General features: G+C 43.0%; 1 protein-coding gene across 1 annotated transcript; it reads right to left on the minus strand.

Annotated features, from left to right (window-relative positions):
- Positions 1–7,854: 7,854 nt before the first annotated feature.
- tmem86a (transmembrane protein 86A) lies at positions 7,855–17,199 on the minus strand. Its single transcript, XM_069686906.1, has 3 exons — positions 17,094–17,199; positions 10,431–10,695; positions 7,855–10,135 (listed from the first exon to the last, which is right to left on the minus strand). The coding sequence occupies exons 1-3, from the start codon at positions 17,112–17,114 to the stop codon at positions 9,708–9,710; spliced, it is 714 nt and encodes a 237-aa protein (XP_069543007.1). The 5' UTR covers positions 17,115–17,199; the 3' UTR covers positions 7,855–9,707.
- Between the last annotated feature and the right edge of the window lie 101 nt (positions 17,200–17,300).

Raw genomic sequence — 17,300 nt, forward strand, 5'->3', positions numbered from 1 at the left:
TAGAGCTGCTTGCAGCATTTCTAAATGAAATTGTCAGTTTAGTTATTTTAGCCATGAAAACTAATCTATATAAAGTTGATCGAATCGTACATTATATGATATAAAACCTTTTGATCTTATAAACCCAGTTCACTTTTGAAAAAGAGATTTTAATCCAAATCAGGCCTTTTTTTTGGGTATCATCAATAATATAGTATATCCCTGATCCTCCAGAAATTAAACTGTGTGTGTCTGTTGGGGGGCTCACCCTGTAACTGTGAAGGCAGTGCCAGACAGCCAAGGTCACGTGGTACAAGGACAGAGCAGAGGTCATGGAGGATGAGAGGACTGAGGCGGAGAGAACAGCCGGTGCTCGGCAGGTGGGTCAGGAAACGGGGACCTCATCCACTCAGATATTTAATGATCTTTTTAAAATACAGATATTAAATATATTCCATGACATTGTCTGTTTACTAGATTTGTGAGACATTGAAGCAATAACGCATATGAGAACATTTCTCCTGTTAACCCCACCTTACCAGGGCTGACAGGCACTACATATTCCTGCACATGAAATCCTTGCATTTTATGTTTTATATTTGTATCTGTAGTATTCTTTTAAGAGGCAAAATTCATGGTGGATAAACAGGGCTGCAGCAGGCTGAAGAGTTATTTACTGCCTCCTGTATTCTCTGTGCTTCCTTCCCTCTCTGTGTCCATATTACCTACACTATCTAACATAAACAAACTCTGGCTTCCCCCTTTGAAGGAGCTCAGGTTCCTTTAAAGAAACCTGTGTGTCTTAAACTCCTTCATTTCTCTCAGGTGGAAACCTTCAGTTACGAAACCCTTAGGATTTATCCTAGAGCAGTGATTCGCAGAGCGTGGGCTGCTGCCTGTGAAGGTACTGCAGGGAGGCTTCAGCAGGTCAATAAAACTTTCATTTTTCAATTTGACAATTTAAAACTTGCACTCATTTTGTAGCCTTCTAAATTTTTATATTAATGGATTATTGATCAGTGTTGCGTTTCTGTAGACCCACTTTCAAGTACGTTTCTGTTTTTTAAACAAAAATATTGTGGGAAACATTTCATCTTTGTCCTCAGAGTGGATCAGAGTTATGTGATTGGAGGTTTGGGATGTCCCAAAGATGCTAAAGAGAGGAAGAAGGTCACCAAGATCCCCATCGCTGGCACTGCCTCAAATTCCAAGTAACACTTATGTGTCCTGGCGGTCAATGGAGGAGGAGTCAGAGGGTGTACTGGCCATGTCTCCACCTGGTAATATAACTGCATTCTTTTTCCTTCCTTCAGCCTAACAGTGACACTCAGAGGTCTACTTTATTTTTTAATGCTTTCCCTTTGAGCCAGCAGATGACCATGAATGCCACATAAGTCATATAAAACAAACACCTACACCTCAATCTTTCCTTTGCACATCCTTACTGGCTTCACCTCCCCAAGTGGTAAGTGAGGACGGCTTGAGTGTATATGCATCCAGTTTTTAATTGATCCACTGTGTTTACCTAACAATGTAGTCCCTCTGAGTGACATCTTAAACCCTGGGCTTTTGGTAGGTTTTGAGAGAGAGTCAAGCGAGGGAGAGGATTTACATGCTTGTTTGATACAAAACCAGTGTTTTGTGCTTTGCTGGACTTATTCTTCATCTCTCTGTATGTAATGTCTTCCGGATAAGGAGGACAAAAGTCAGTCTGAGAGCCTGACAAACCAGACAAACAAAAAGAAGAAGCTTATTTTGTAAGCAGTCTGCTTACACTTGTGAAATGAGGGATGTACTTTGATTGGCCTTGAACTTTCTCTGCATGTAAAGTTGCCAACAACACTGATTTTAGTCAGGGTTGAAGTAGGACACTACAATATTAAAAAACAAACAAACATTTGCTGAATTCTTTTGATTTTTATGTCAAAATGCTGTTTCCCCAGGCTCCTGTGGTTCATCAAATGACCACAAGAGGTCAGACTTGCTCCCTTCCTTGTGTAGGAGTTCTGCTTTAGTGGCAAATAAATGTTTGGTGTGTTGGAGGGATTGTTACACATTGGTCATCGTGCTAAGCTGGTGAGACTGACATGGACTCTGTAAGCAACAAATGCCTTTTTCTATAAAGCAATTTTAACTTCTTCTCTTTAACATCTTTTCTGCAGGGTTTCCAGTTTTTCCTCGAATACATGTTTCAAAGGGTTTGCTGCTCGGGTACACCATGAAGGATGAATGGAGTTTGTGTCTACACTGTGACCGCCTGTATATCCATTTATACAACAGTTAGTTCCCACCAAGTAATCTGATTGGACAAGAGGCATCCCATGATTGCTGATATAACAGCACTGGGACTTTTTACTCTGTGTATCACTCTGCCTCAGCCAGGTGTTCTGAATACTGTTAATTAACATTACAGCAGACTGTATTAATCAGGCTGGTACCTCTGAATCACTCTGTTTTGGTGGTTATTGTTTACTACTATTTTCCGCTTGTATAACTATTGCAAAGCTCGGTCCTCATCAGAAGCCAATGAGTTAAACCTGAAGATGAATGGACAATGTATTGAGCAGGCTCCAGAAGTCAAATATCTCGGCCTTGTATTAGATTCCCACCTAAAATTATTGTGTAACCTCCTGGTCACAAGCAGCATCTTCGACAATCAAGCCTCTGATGATGATATATAATAAAGCCATAAAGATTTAAGACAAATTTGCTCATCTTAAACTCGCCCATCAATGCTCCTCAGGTGCTCAGTGACCTTGTGGTGCCACTGAGACTATTAGGCTCTATAACACGTGGAGCATCTAATGGAAATTGTAAGGTGCCCTTTCGTAAGTTATCACTTGGACGAAGCACTTTTTCTGTTCAGGGGATCAATATGTGGAATGCCTCACCTGCAGAGCTCAAACTGGACCCTGACTTGGAGCATTTTAAACTCAAACGGAAACAGTTTTTGAAGAGGGCTCAGTCTTGTAATCATGTTTGATTTTGTACTCCCTGTTTTCCATTAATCTTTATTGGAGGAGTGTAATTTGTATCCTGTATTGTTATATCTGTCTTATTGCTGTTGAGTCTGTTTTGTACTGTCTCTTGTGTATTTGTTGTTGATTTCATGTATTTTAAAGGCCCATCTAGAGATGGGCACTGCAAATTAGCCAAGGCTATAAATGCTGTAGTGTGTGGCATCGGTTTACTTGCTTCATACTTGTCCTTATACAAATAAACATTAAATAAATAAATAAAAGCAATATCACATTCAACGTCGTGATGTTATACTGAATATCAGCACTGCTGTGATTATCTCCGCTGTGCTGATATTCAGTACAACGTCACTCCCTCCTCTGTGATATTGCTTAAATAGCCTCAGTGGAGTCACACTATAGAGTTGGTTGCTGGTTTGAGGAGAGTGCCATGCATGCTGACAATCATGAAACTAGTCAGAATCCTACTTCCCTCTTGGCTGTCCTGGTTAGCTTAGTTTGCTGATCAGCAGAACATCATTGCCCCAGTTTGAATCCAGTCTACAACTTTCAATGAAAGTCATCCTATTCTTACTCTCCTAGTGTTGCCTGGTGTATTCCTCTATGGATGATCTGAAGAAGAAAAGTGCATCTAAATATATCTTAAATAATAAAAAAAGGATTATTTTACCGTTCATAAATTTGCCACTGCGCAGGAGTTATTAGGCCATTGACACCTGTATTTTATTGTCTCTGTCTGGCACGTTATTGGATTTGAAATAAAGCAGTGAGGGTGAGGTGCTGACTCTACCTTGGCAGGCTTTAATCCATATTTTATGAGCTGTGTCGCTGCTACAGTGCTTTTTGTTATTACTGTTGGTCTCTTAATTAAATGTGACTAAAGAAACTGGAAATGCAGTCTAATACTTCAAAGTCTATGACGATATACAACCCACAGATTTCAGGAGACACTTGTTTATTTCCCTGCTGAGGTTTGCCAGGCCTGATTTACAGCTGGTGACACTTTTTGCTTGTTTCAGGGCCTTTTTGCATGCGATCTCAGCACGTGAGACACATGCTGAATCGGACTGAGGCTGGGTGATCAACTTGTCCCTCGTCTATAGGTTTAGGATGGCTGTCCTGGTGCAGTGTTAAAGATTTGGGAAGTATAAAGTATGTATAAAAAAGTCCAAAAGTCTGACACTGTTCAAGTCCTCACCAGATCCAGTGTGAAGACTCAAAACAAAGTGTCCTGATCCTTTCTGTAGGCAGTGTGTGACGGCGTCCCCTCGGGTTACAGAGTGAGTGTGGTCTGCTAAAGAGCTGCCAAACAGTCAGGGAGAGGTTACAACCCCTCTCCATCCTGACGTCACCGTGCTGGCTCGCATGAACTCCATTCCTATGGAGCCACCGGGGCTCTGCCAGCGTCAGGTTGCCAGGTTCAAATCGATTAAGCGCCAACAGGCAAGAAAACGACGTAACTGGAACCTTCCGCCTCCTGGCCGCTTAGTTAGGGCACAATAAGGTGGAAGTGGTTTGAGGTGAGGGCCTGAATAGTCAATGTAGGTGTTTGACAGCAACCCAGAGAAAGAGGATGACGTCCTTTTAAAAGGGTTTTAACATCAATATCTTGAATCGAGTGAATCCTTACTTTGGATTTGTTTTCATAGAAGCCCTGACAGATAAGCTTCATTTTCTCAGAAGACTGGAGCTCTTTGATGGTGAGACCTTGGCTGAGAATGAATGAGATGCATTTGTAGAGAACTGGCACCGTTCCTGCAGGAATCAACAGACAGATCTGATTTGTGTGTGTGTGTGTTTATTAAAAAAAAAAAAGAGAGAGAAATATAAAAAGCCGACTGAACGAGAGAAGGCAAGGGGAAGCATTGCTAGCAGTCTGGATGAGTTTCCACAGGGTCAGAGCCGGTTGAAAGCATATTTTCGAGCAACAATAGAGAGCGGCAGTCACCAGAACAGAGCTGTCTGTTGTCCTCCAGTCCTTTCTGCCTTTAATGGCACTTTAGCCGCCGAGGGCTTCTGAACAGTTTGAAATATCAGCTGACATTTTCAACACGTTTGATTCTAGGAAACAGACAGAAAAAAAACCAAAGCATGTCTTGTTGAAGTTGCATTGCAGTTGCATTTATTTCTCCAATAGATATTCACATTCAGAGCAGTTTCACTACAGCAAATAAAACTATTTCATCTCTACACTCATGAAAGAAATACATCTCTAAGTGAAAATCAAGGACGACAAGGTAAAGGATATTTTAGAGTAAAATAAGAGAGAAACATTTGTTCATAAAGTGATGCATTGTGTCGGGCCTTCACTGGAGAATGTAAAGTTATCAGTGGAAAACAAACCCAGCTTTTCCCACAGTGACAGGCAACAGTAACATTTGGGGGAAGCTTTCTTGCAAATGAAAGAAGAACACTCTAAAAAAATGATGACACTTCAAGGGCAATTAGTGCCTTTAAATAAAACGTGTGCGTCGGTCGATGTGTCACTTTCTTTCAAACATCAGAACTGTAACTTCTGTTTTCTCTGTTCAGGAACAAAATGCAAAGAGTAAAGGAAAAAATAAGCGTATGCTTTAAAGGATACAGTACACAACAGATCTGTATTAAAAATACTTTAGCTGCTAGCTTTAAAGAGAGATTGACTGGCCTTATTCTCGGTGCGGAAAGTGCAGATTCATCAGTTTGGATTTGTAAAACAGAGAAAAGGAGGCATTATGTCTGCTCTTCACGGGCTCACACTGATGCCATGCTTGAATACAGAAAACTACAGCTCTTTGTGTTGAATGTCGCCCGCTAACAGCAGCGGTTTCACATCAAACATCACATGACTAAACAGCAAAAAAAGGAAAGAGAGAGAAAACTTGAAATGAAAGAAAAGTGCCATCTTCTTCTCTCTACTGACTCCAGCTCATTACTCACAGCTCAGGCCAGACTGTACCGGCCTCCCTGCCTCCGCTCTCCCAGGTCCCCTTTTGTCTGCATGCACAAAGCTCAGAACAACAGGGCTGTTGACAGGCAGAGGTAAAGTGATGCGCCTGCTGGCCTGCCATCTGTGAGGGGAGTGGGGGACAGGATGACAGCGAGCAAGCCGGATGGAAAGGGACTCTTCCCTTGTGTGTCATATTTCACCTCCTCACCTCATTCCAGCTACAGTATCGCTCAACAATAACCTCCTTCCTAAGTCAAAGGAGGGGGCCCTCATGTGTCATGCAAAACAAACAGTGTTTGATACACGAGAGGGCCTCTAACACTGACAAGTTCCACTCAATTATATGAGCTCTATTATGCTTTAGCTTTGGTTATCGGTGCCCAAACTACAGAGGCGGAACAGAATATTTTCAGGATTAATACTTTAATCCTTCAGATCGTCATAGTGACTGGCAAATTCCTGATTCAATGTGGTGTAAGGGTTATTTCTTTCTTCACATGCGACCAAAGTCGGGGAGATTTTCCCAAATGAACTGCAATACTCTCAGAAATATTTCTAAATAAAGCCCGTCTTCTGGCATGAAGCCAGCAGAACTGTAGGAACACAAGTGAGGAGGCTTTGTGTGGAAGGAGACAAAGAAAGTAGTCCTTACATAAAGTGCCCACATAGTAAGGATGAGTAAGTCGGCTCGACTTGTCACTCCCTCATTGTTTTACTTTAGACTGCATACTGGTGTCACTCATGTAAACCAGCATGTCTTCTTTTAGTCAGGTTTAGGACAGCATAAGCAGACAAATGCACGCCTGGAAGAAAGGAGAATATGTCAGAGCAGCAATACTGTGTGGTCTCGATTAAACACAGAAGAGGAGACGGACTGATGAAACACCTCGGACTGACGAAGCAGAAATGTAGCGCTGACGGGCCGAAAGAAGGATGAGGAACTATCAGGAATAGACGACTGAGTGTCTTTTCTGGTCAAAAATAAGACTAACAAAGAAGGCTTAATGAATGTCACCATGGTCTGCCTGCAGATCTGCTGTGGTGGCTGATGTGGTGCATAAACACAATTTCATGTGTGTGTAGTTTTTTGTGCGTATGTGGGTGTGTTTTCGACAGCTTTAAGGGGTCATTGACCCTGCAAAAGAAACCCATAACACGGGTCTGTTTCTTTTTCTGTGCCTGTTTGTTTTATATACAGCACAATATATCAGGTTAAGGTGCATGCAGGCTCGAATATTACACAATAATACTTTAAATTGCTGGAGTACATTTGAAATTAAATTGGTTTTCTTTCTAGTATATGAACTTTTAGTGGTGTTTTTATAAAGGAAGTGACATATACTTGAAATTAAGGAGGGAATACTCAAGAGGGGGCATGTTCAACGAGGGAAGTGCCGAAACACAATCTGAATACACTCGGGATGCACGTTTTTTTTCCTGATATTCCGATATTTTCCAACCCTTTTTGGTGATTGCCAGTTTCGATAGCGATATATTAGGCACATGTTTTTTTCCACCTCATTGCAGAGAACATCAAGTCTCCCCTGTATCGGAATTGACGTCGTGCCTACTCTTACTGTAGTGGTCAAAACTGCCGTACTGCAGACATCCTGCACCCTTTTTCACGCTTGAAGGAAGAGGCGTTGTTCTAAAGGTCACGTGTCTGATCACTCATATTTCTGAGCACACTTGAATGCAGCATTCCCCCCCGAAACATGGCAGTGAGGGAGACATGCCCGGACTTGTTTACTGCTCCTACTACGGAGACGTCAGTGATCCCTGACGGACTCTTTTTATTGTGTGTGCGTCCATGAATATGTAAGTTAGTTTTGCACTGATGTTTATGTTACACTCTGTTACCGTCGGCTTTGGCCGTGAGTGTATTTTCGGCTAATTTGTGCAGGTAGTGTGCGCGCACATTGAGCCGAGTTAATGCTGTTTTTGGGAATCATCGAGCGTTTGGGCGTAATTAAATCGTTGTTTTATCGGCAGAAAATATCGGCAGATACCGATAACGCGCCGATAATATCGTGCATCCCTAGAATATACTTTACCTTGTGTAATACTACTTCAAAGTTAACTGAGCACATATTCAGGCGATGCTATAAAAGCAATAAAGAGGTTATGAAGCTAAGAATACGGTTTAAGAGCCTTGTGAGAATACATTAAAGATATCAAGTAGTGTGTCTACTCCACATACTAAGATGGTTCACAGCATTTCTGGCCTTGAGTTGGTTCTGATTTGTCGCACACAAAGCTGAGACACACTCTCACGCAGGCACACACACTCGTGACGCAGACGCACGAAGAAAGAGTTCCAGTACACATCTTCAATACTCGCTAAGACACTTCATCTGAGAGGGTGAAACTAATGGAAGGTGAGAGGAGGGGGAAAAATGTGTGATAGATGAAAGACAAAATATCAGTCTACCTGTCAGGGATTAGCTGCGGCGGATTTTGCCGGATTAAAGCTGATGAAGTGTCCTGTGACGGGGAATTATTGGGAATAATGGGATAACTGTTCCCTCACATGACAAGCCAGTTCCCTCATCTCCCTTCTTCTTTTACTTCCTCGTCAGGCTGCCCTGGGCGATGTGTGCGTTCTTATGTGCATGTTTGTGTATCGTCATGGATGAGTGAAGGGCCCACATACACACACAAACACACACAAACACACACACACACACAAGACTCCAGCTAGTAACATAGCCCTTTCTTTGCAGTCTTCATAACATGGTCCCGGGCCGATGGCAGCATGGGGCGGCTGATCTGGTCCAGCAATAAGAACTCCTGTGGATGTTTCCTAATATCTAAAGCAGCAGGGGTTGTAGGTGTCAGGTGGCAGGCACTGTACAGCAGGTTATAGTGTGTACAGTGGTCTGCTGTGACTCCAGTGTTTACTGTGTTCTCTTTGTGGCAGCAGGAAGTTCCACAAACACACACGCAAGAGCTCAACCACTAAAAACAAATACACAGCGGTTGTTGCACCTTTCTCTTCTTGTCTTTCCACCTCACTGCGTCATTTATTATCTGTTTATGTAGGTACTCAAGGATGCCCTATTTTGTTCACCTAGACAGGCTGGTAGTGGCTTTGTTAAGGGTGTTAGAAAATAGAGTGAGAAAAGGCAGTGTGGTCGTTGTGAGTGAAATGTAAGGGACTGAAACTACGGTGGATTTTCACCTGAATTGAAACGTAGCATCTTTAAATTCAGGGGAACAGGGAGGAAAAGCCAAATATGGGCATAAAAAAAGCTCTCCCTTTTTAACAGGCAACAAAAAAATACAAAAAAGGAAGTTGAAGTGTTTGATTGGACTACATAAGTCGATGTGCGAGGGGACTGTGTGGAAAGCGAGGTAAGGGTGTTAAACACACACGTCTATGCACACACACAATCGCTCTCACGCACACACACACACACGTCGTAAAGGTCCCCAGTGACATGCTCCCCTTAAATTAAAACATAATAGATTAAAGTAAATAATACTCTCTCTATATATAGCAGGTTAATATTACTACACTTGTCTCCATGGTAACTAGGTTAAGAGACAGCCATTCTAGGATCAGAGGATGTAGGAAGGACTGAAGACAATACGGCCATGTCTTTGTGGTAAGAAGACAAGTGTAAGACTATCGTACTATAGGGGTGTTAGGGTGATAGTGGACCAGTCATCGTGGTAATGGTGTGGGAGCCCCACACTGAGAAGAGGGTGGAGGGGCAGGGATCTGGCAGTGAGACGTGTCCATGATCACTCAGGGCCCGAGAGGAGCCGGCTGACGCCTTCCCAGCTTCAAGGCCTCTTGCGAGGGAAACAGTGGTACCTCATGATCTCTTCCTGGCCACCACCGCGTCCTGGCACTCCACGGCCGACAGCGCGATTAGCATCTGGGCGGCGTAGTAGGTGGCCATGATGATGGCGCGCGAGTGCGGCACGGGGAAGCAGAACTTGTTGACGGCGATGGTGAGGTCGGACACCATGAAGAGCATGGAGCCCAGGCAGGCCGACAGCTTGGTCCAGGTCCACAGGTCGTTGGCGAGCTGCACGCCCGCCATGGCCCTCCAGCCCATGAAGCCGATCAGAGCGATGTAGACGGCCACCAGGTAGGTGAAGGGGCCGGACAGGTAGGGGTAGAGCAGCATGTAGCTCAGGGAGGAGACAGCAGAGATCACGAGGCCGGCTGACACGTTGAGGGGCTTCATCCCGAAGGCGGACGAGTAGAGGATGTGGGTGATGGCGAACATCAGGAGGCCTGTAGGACATTATAGATGATTTTAATTTAAACAGAACACTGGGAAGTAGCATCCTATTTATCTATCAAGTAAAGAATAATGCCTAACTATGATGGATGTCAACAAATCTGCTGTTGATCTTCTCTCTTCTGATGAACTTTTTAGGCATGTCCCAGATACAAACATGCAATGACAGTAATAGTAAGACCCAGGTATAAACACCCAGATTTATTACTTTAATATAAAACCCATATGAAAGTAATTAATCCTGTAGATGAGACTACTGTCAGCGTGTGTGTGCGGCTCTCTCCTCACCGTGGACAAAGTAGCCCTGCTCCTGCCAGATGAGAAAGGCGTCGCCCAGAGCAGAAAAGATGAGGCCAGCAAGGATCTTGCGGGCGCTGGAGTGAGCACCTAGGAAGCTGAAGCCGTGTGCCAGTAAGAACACCCACAGGCAGAAGATGGGCAGACATTTGATGAGGGCGCTGAACCAGGAGGGGCTCGAGGTGGGCAGCCACAGGACGAAGTACACACAGGTGGCCTTGAAGAACGGCACCAGCTTTGGGCCTTCACTCTTGACCTGAAAGCAGATTAAATATTAATGTTATTATTTTTAAAGCTGCAATTAAAGGAAGTCACTTAATTAAGCAACTGTTGTCAGTGTATAACACTAGAAGTGGTTTCTGTTCAGTCTGCAGCACTCCTCATGCATGCTTTGTGTGGTCACTGTACGTCACTGTGCCAGGCTTGCACATGATTTGTGGCTGAAGTGAAACTCAGCAAGTCTGAGGGGAAATACAAAAAAGCTCCCACTACTTTGACTCCCTGTAACCTCTTCTTCTTTGTTTGATGTCTCCTCTCCTCCTCTGCTCTACCTTCTCCTCTTTATCTCATGTTCTTGGGAACTGTGTAGTTCACTGAAGTCTCAAATTCTTCTCTCCAACTGTTTAAGCAGTCATATTTCTTTCTGTACAAATAGAGGAGGCCTAACAGGGTCATAAATATACAAAAAAACCAGATGAGAAAGAGGTTTCACAACGCCCCCAGAGGGACACACCACCTATGATTCTGAGAATCACTTTCTAGGCTTAAGAGTAATGAGCCCGGGGGTCAGAGAGGGGGAAGAAAGGAGGGATTGATTTGGAAAGGAGGAGAATTAAGTGACGGTTCACTTGAACTGAGATAAGAAGGATCCCAGTATGACTTGGAGGGGGAGGATGAGGAAGGAGTAACAGTCGAATAGAGACTAAGCTGCCTAAATTAATATCTTGAGGCGGCTATTTTGCATCCCCATCGATTAAACATTCTCTGGTGGAGTTAAATGATGCAAACGCGAGCTGAAAGCCGATTGCAATATTCACAAGTAAGCAGGGCAGAGGAAAGGAAGTGACACGGGGTTACAGGCGTGCACATGACAGCTGGATTGAGGGGTGGAGAAGTGAGAAGGAGAGGAGGTGAGTGATTATCAGGGGTCACTCTCGTTCACACGGGGAAGCAGAGGAGGCTCCTGGTTGCACAACTGCTCAATAAAACAGTGTGCTGAATTACTGAACAGGATCAGACACGCTGTATGACTGACCTCAGGCCTGCCCTGCTGTAGCTGGTTTGATTTGTGTGCAATGGGCACAGCAGGAATACTAAAGGGATTTGACATTTAATGGTCACAAGAATATTTAGACAACAAGACACGTTTAATCTACTGTGATTTAAGCTTTAAATCAGATATAAAAACGGACTAATCAGCAGCTCAAAATATATTTCTATGAGGCAGCCATTAAAAAAGTTTATTGAGGAGGCACGATGCATTCAAAGACTCCTGACAAATGCGGATATTTAGAGCAAATAACTTTCTGTGCATTCAGATCTGATTAAAGAGAATATGGAGCTCTAAAGTGACTTAGCATCGGCCATGAATGCAGACAGCCTGATGTTTAAGTGTTGTCACTTTCACTCAGATCTTCCACTGTGACTTTGATAAATGTTTAGCACCAAAAATTGGTGCTCCCACACCTTGGAATAACATTACAAATACATCAAGCAATTTAGTGAACTATCATAAAAGACAGCTTCAAACTGGTGCTTTAACTCTTTCTTGTCTCCGTACTTTTAAAGTGATAATCTTGAAGATTTTCATGTAAATAAATGTCTGTTAAGTCACTATCTCTTACCAAATGAGGGAACACAATGGTGATTGAGCCTATGGCTCACTGATGAAAGCCTGTGCATTTGCAGTATTACAGACTGGGTGTCTGGTGCAACTTCAGCGGAGAAAAATCACAAGCGGTGCCCAGTTAGTGACGCGTTTTCCATCAGCCAGCAGTGGTTGGTCTGCCAGAGAGGGTAGGCGGAGCTAAGCGGCTGCTTTTCCGGTCTCTGCAAGTGTTGCGAGTAAACAGTAATCTACTATGGCTGAATAAACAAAGAAAAGATGGATGACTACAGATACAACTTCAACAAGAAGTGAAAATCCAAAGGAAAAGAAACAAACTCGACGCTCAGATGAAGGCAAACAGTCTTAAAAGGAAAGCGACCGTCAGCGAGGAAAATCTAGAGTTACAACCAGAGCCAACTGTGGACGTCTGGTTAAATTGGGAAGAGTACTCCCGCAATTATGGTTTATCGCCACTAGGTGCCGCAAGAGAGAACGAAACTGAGATCTTCGAAATTATATCTTTAACTTTTTTTTTAATCACAACTGTCAGTGTTATTCTATGTTCGTGTAAGTGTGTGACAATTTCATTTTCTCATTCAGTAGAGGGGCCGGTCATGGATAGGGGTGGGAATCGCAGGGTAACCCATGATACGATGTGTGATATGTCGCCCATGATAACGATAATACCACAATACAGCGATTCTGTGATAACTGATATATTGCAAGACCACCATATAGTGATCCATCATGCTTAACTTCTTCGACCAATTCATTTCTGTTCAGATCCTTTAATCATGTCATGAGGGCCTCCGCGATGAGTCATGAAGTCGTGCTGAGTCAAAATCGCAGGACAATCAGTTTGGAGCGACATATTTGTAAATTCAAATATCCATATCCTATCAATAATTGTATTGCACGTGTCCGGACAATGATATATTGCCATACAGATATTTTGTCCCACCTCTAGTGGTGGTAGAGTCGGCCGCCTTTTAGTTGGAAGGTTGGCGGTTCAATCCCCAGCTGCTTGCAGTCCTCTGACAAGACACTGAACCTTAAATTGCTCCCAAAGGCATCAGTGTGTACATGTGTGTGAATAGTTAGAGATCCTGGTTGGGGTTTGGCACTTTGCAAGGCATCATCAGAGTATAATTCTGTGTGACTAAACCCGTTTATTCTACACACCTCACACAGTTTTAGTTTTTGTCTTTTCTGCCTTCCAAAGAAACAAAACGAGGAATAACAGGTTTGCCATTATTAGAACAGCCCAGCCAGAGTCTGATCTAACAAGACAGAGATGAGTATCAGAATGAGCTTGTTTACACTATACTATGACAAAAGGAAAAAAGCACCTTTGTTTTCTGCTGACATATCTATTTCAGATCAGTTTCTTCCACTTCCAAGTAGCATGACAGGAATGTTTCCACTGAGGCACCACTAAAGCAGGGTGTATAATGAGAACTAATGCTCTCCTCTCCTCTCCACGCTGTACTCTGCCTGGCCTTCACAAACCAAATGGAGACATAAATAAAGATTAAAGCTAGTCTAATGACAGAAATGTGTGTGTGCGTGCCAGTGTTTGGTGAGGCTATCCATCCCATTAAGGCCGAGCAGGGGGAGCCAGCACTGGCAGCGCTCCCAGTCTAGCCAATATCATAACTGTTTTATCAGGCCAGTGGTGGCTGTGTAAGCACAGGACACAAGGAAACACAACACATCTGTGGTATACAACCTTGAATTCAAGGGTCTGCATTAAACAGATAGAGCCTATCTGTTCTATAATAGAGAACAGAGGGCCGAGTGATGTTTAGGCTAACTAGTTCGATTGGTCTCTGTGGGAAAATAAACCCAACAATAAAATGTAGATCACTAGAGCGGAGTCTGGGATTTATAGGGTGAATACAGATCCAGGAAGGAAGGTGGGTGGAAGTCCGAGATTCCCATAACCTTTGATCCAATTCACGCTGTGCTTCAGCCATACTCTGCAGCTTCCCTCTCCATTGTTTTCCACGTAATCTTTCTTTATCTACACAATGACAAAAAGGGGCTAAAAGTAGGAGAGAGGCGGGACTGAACAAGCCCAAAACCATAAAGAAGAATAGATTATCTCTTTGTATCATTAGCTGGACTGGAATCTCCCACAGTGATACGATTATAAATTAGCCACAGGCCTCAATTTAATTTAATGGTCAATTGTTTGTCAGATCCCCCCCATTACTGCTCTAATATCTGATGTAACAAATCCCATTTAGCTAGAAAGTGATTGCAGCAAACGGTTACATCACAAAGCCCAAATTGCCTGGTGGAAAATGAACAAACAGGGCCGCAGTGGCTGTAATGCTTTAGTTCTCCTATTGAATGAGATTTTCAGAGTGTTCATCTGTATCCTCCTCCTCTCTCATTGATTGAAGCATCAGTTTGTCTGCAGGGACGCTGAAAGGGACGACGAGCTCGGTCTGCTGACACTCAGCTGTCGGCAGAATAAAAGCACAGGACGGCGTTTGGGGATGCAAAGGAAATTGTGTTATCACGCTGCCGCCTGATTGATTGCATTATAAATAAAGGCTGTTTGCAAAAGGGCTGCAGTATACGGCTGGTAGCTGCCTCTGTCCCTTGGTAAAGAATGATATGGTTAATGATTGACTGTATTTGCATGGTCACTAACAGGCAGCAGGGTGTTTTTGTGGAAGGAACAACAGCATACAGTGACTCTCTTTTCCAATAAGGCTCTGAATCTAAAACCAAAGAAACAACATTAAAAACAAACTTACTTTTTATTTTTGTTATCTTGAACTACACATCAGTGCTAGTAAAAGACTCAACTCAAAAGGTCAACCATCTTGCCTGCATTACATGATGCCTAACGTAATGCACTAATGATTTCGTGCCACACAGAAACAGACAATAGCACAGCTTTGAAGCATTGAATAACACCTAGCCTGGACGAACGTCTATTCAACCATTCTGCGCCAAACACGATACTTGTAAATATAAAAAAGACCTGCAAACTCTTGTGTGCTCAGTTTGTCAGAAGGAAACTGTAACATAAGTACAGTCCTGGCAAGCACAGCTAGCATGTAAGTCATGTGACAATGAGGATGTATCATCGCACACATTCTTCCTTACAGCTGCTTTAACTTGAGGGATTACTTGAGGTCAACTGCAGACAACCAGTACAGCACTCAATGTTCTTTCATACAGAGGAACCAGGAGGAAAAATAAACTGGATCGTAAATGAACTATGTTTTTGTAACATAAGTTTGTTGAGTTATTCAAAAGCTTAGTTAGAAAGTTATAGAGAGTTTCGAGGGGAAAGGACAATATTTAAATGGCAGTGAAAACCAAGGTGAATCTCCCACTGTATCTCTGGGTTACAGCATGCGCCTGCCAGCAGGTGCAAGGTTCACATAAGCACAGGACAGCGTGTGCTGATCTGAGACTGTATGTGCTCTGAGTGGCTGATTCTATATCATGGAATTTAGGGGTAGTGTTTATTGAAGAATAGTTAAGAGTCAGAAAATAAAAGGAAGCTGCATTGTTAGCATAATAAAGTGAAATAACAGAGTTGGACCATATGTTTCTTAACCTCTCAGAAACAATAGAGTGAACCCACATACCCTGAACCTGTTGAAATTTCCTGTTTGTCCAATGTTCCTTGTTCACTTTAATCAACCATACAATATTCTGAGACCAAACAATAAGGCTAATTGTGATAATAACTGGCTAATAACTATGAGGATTTTTTGGCTTTAGTTTGCTTGTCCAGATGTGTGTCTTATCTATCTTAGAGCGTTTTATCTAAGCACATAGCTCTACATTACCTTACACTCTTATACTAGAGGGGCCAAGGCTTTAATGAAGTTAAGCATCACCAGGACCGGCAAAGAACCGTCATCACTAAGGCAACTAGTTTGTATGTCACGCATTCCTCCTCACAGGCTCCTCTCACGGCGATTACACAGGCTACACATCAGGGTTTACCACAGGCCAAGTTACACCACACCATCCTTCACGGCCCCTGCAAATGGAGTAACATTTCATAGCAGCTCTGTCAAAGTAAGAGGATGCTAAGACGGTTTTAATTATTCATGTAGACGCACTTTTTTTTGGTCAAAGTAGCTAAATTCATGCAGGGTCAGTTATGTAGCTAATAAACAGGCTAAATAACAGAGTAGTTAAAAGCACAGATGAAGCAAAGAGGAGAAGAAAGACAGCCACAGCAGAGCACTAGTCTGCGCATGCGTTACTGGAGGGCACATGAGAGAGAGAAAAAAAGACAAAAAAGGTCGTCACATGATAGGTTTTCTTTTTGTCAGGGGTTGCCTTTGGAAATCTGAGGAAACGTCCTTTTGTACGTGGAATATGGAGAGGGAACCGTTTGAATAGTCTGCGCTTGAACGTGCCAAAATGTCAAGGAAACAGCTACTCTGAACATAAAAGTTTCTACTTTCAGTCTCCAGTGGATACAGATGAACATAATGAAATGCAGTGAAGGCAGTAAGACACTGACAATAGCAACGTGGGTGTCGATGGACAACTGGCTGAACATTTAATCAAATTTAGTGAAGAGACATTCTTATTTCCTGCTAGTAACATTATCACCCAGAGAGCACGCGCTGGCCTTCGAAGACTAAGTTTGACATGCTATGCTGTGAAAATGAATGCAAATACCGATTGAGCGTCTTGGCAGTCTATATTGAACATATAATAAAAATAACCACAGTAAAGACTGATTATTATGTCTTTGGAAGTGTTGTTATCATGTAGCTAAACTAGCTATCAGCATTATTTCTATTGAGTGGGTAATAAATATCAACGCTCGTACTCACCACTGTTACCGGAGAAACCATTTCTCCCTCGGTGGTGTCGGTATCTATAAAGAAAGTGTTTATAATATCTAAATTCGTTTTACGTCCTCCTGTTTGTGCTGTAGTGTTCAAGGGATGCCGATTGTTTTTGTCCTGGCTGCGGTAGGCGGTCCGACGTCCGGTAGGAGGAGAGAGGCCAATGATAGAGTGGGCGTGGTTTCCTCTGTT

Source organism: Semicossyphus pulcher, unplaced genomic scaffold (assembly GCF_022749685.1).
Source record: "Semicossyphus pulcher isolate SPU_LCO1_2020_fin unplaced genomic scaffold, fSemPul1.0.p SCAF_8, whole genome shotgun sequence".
Taxonomy (NCBI): domain Eukaryota; kingdom Metazoa; phylum Chordata; class Actinopteri; order Labriformes; family Labridae; genus Semicossyphus; species Semicossyphus pulcher.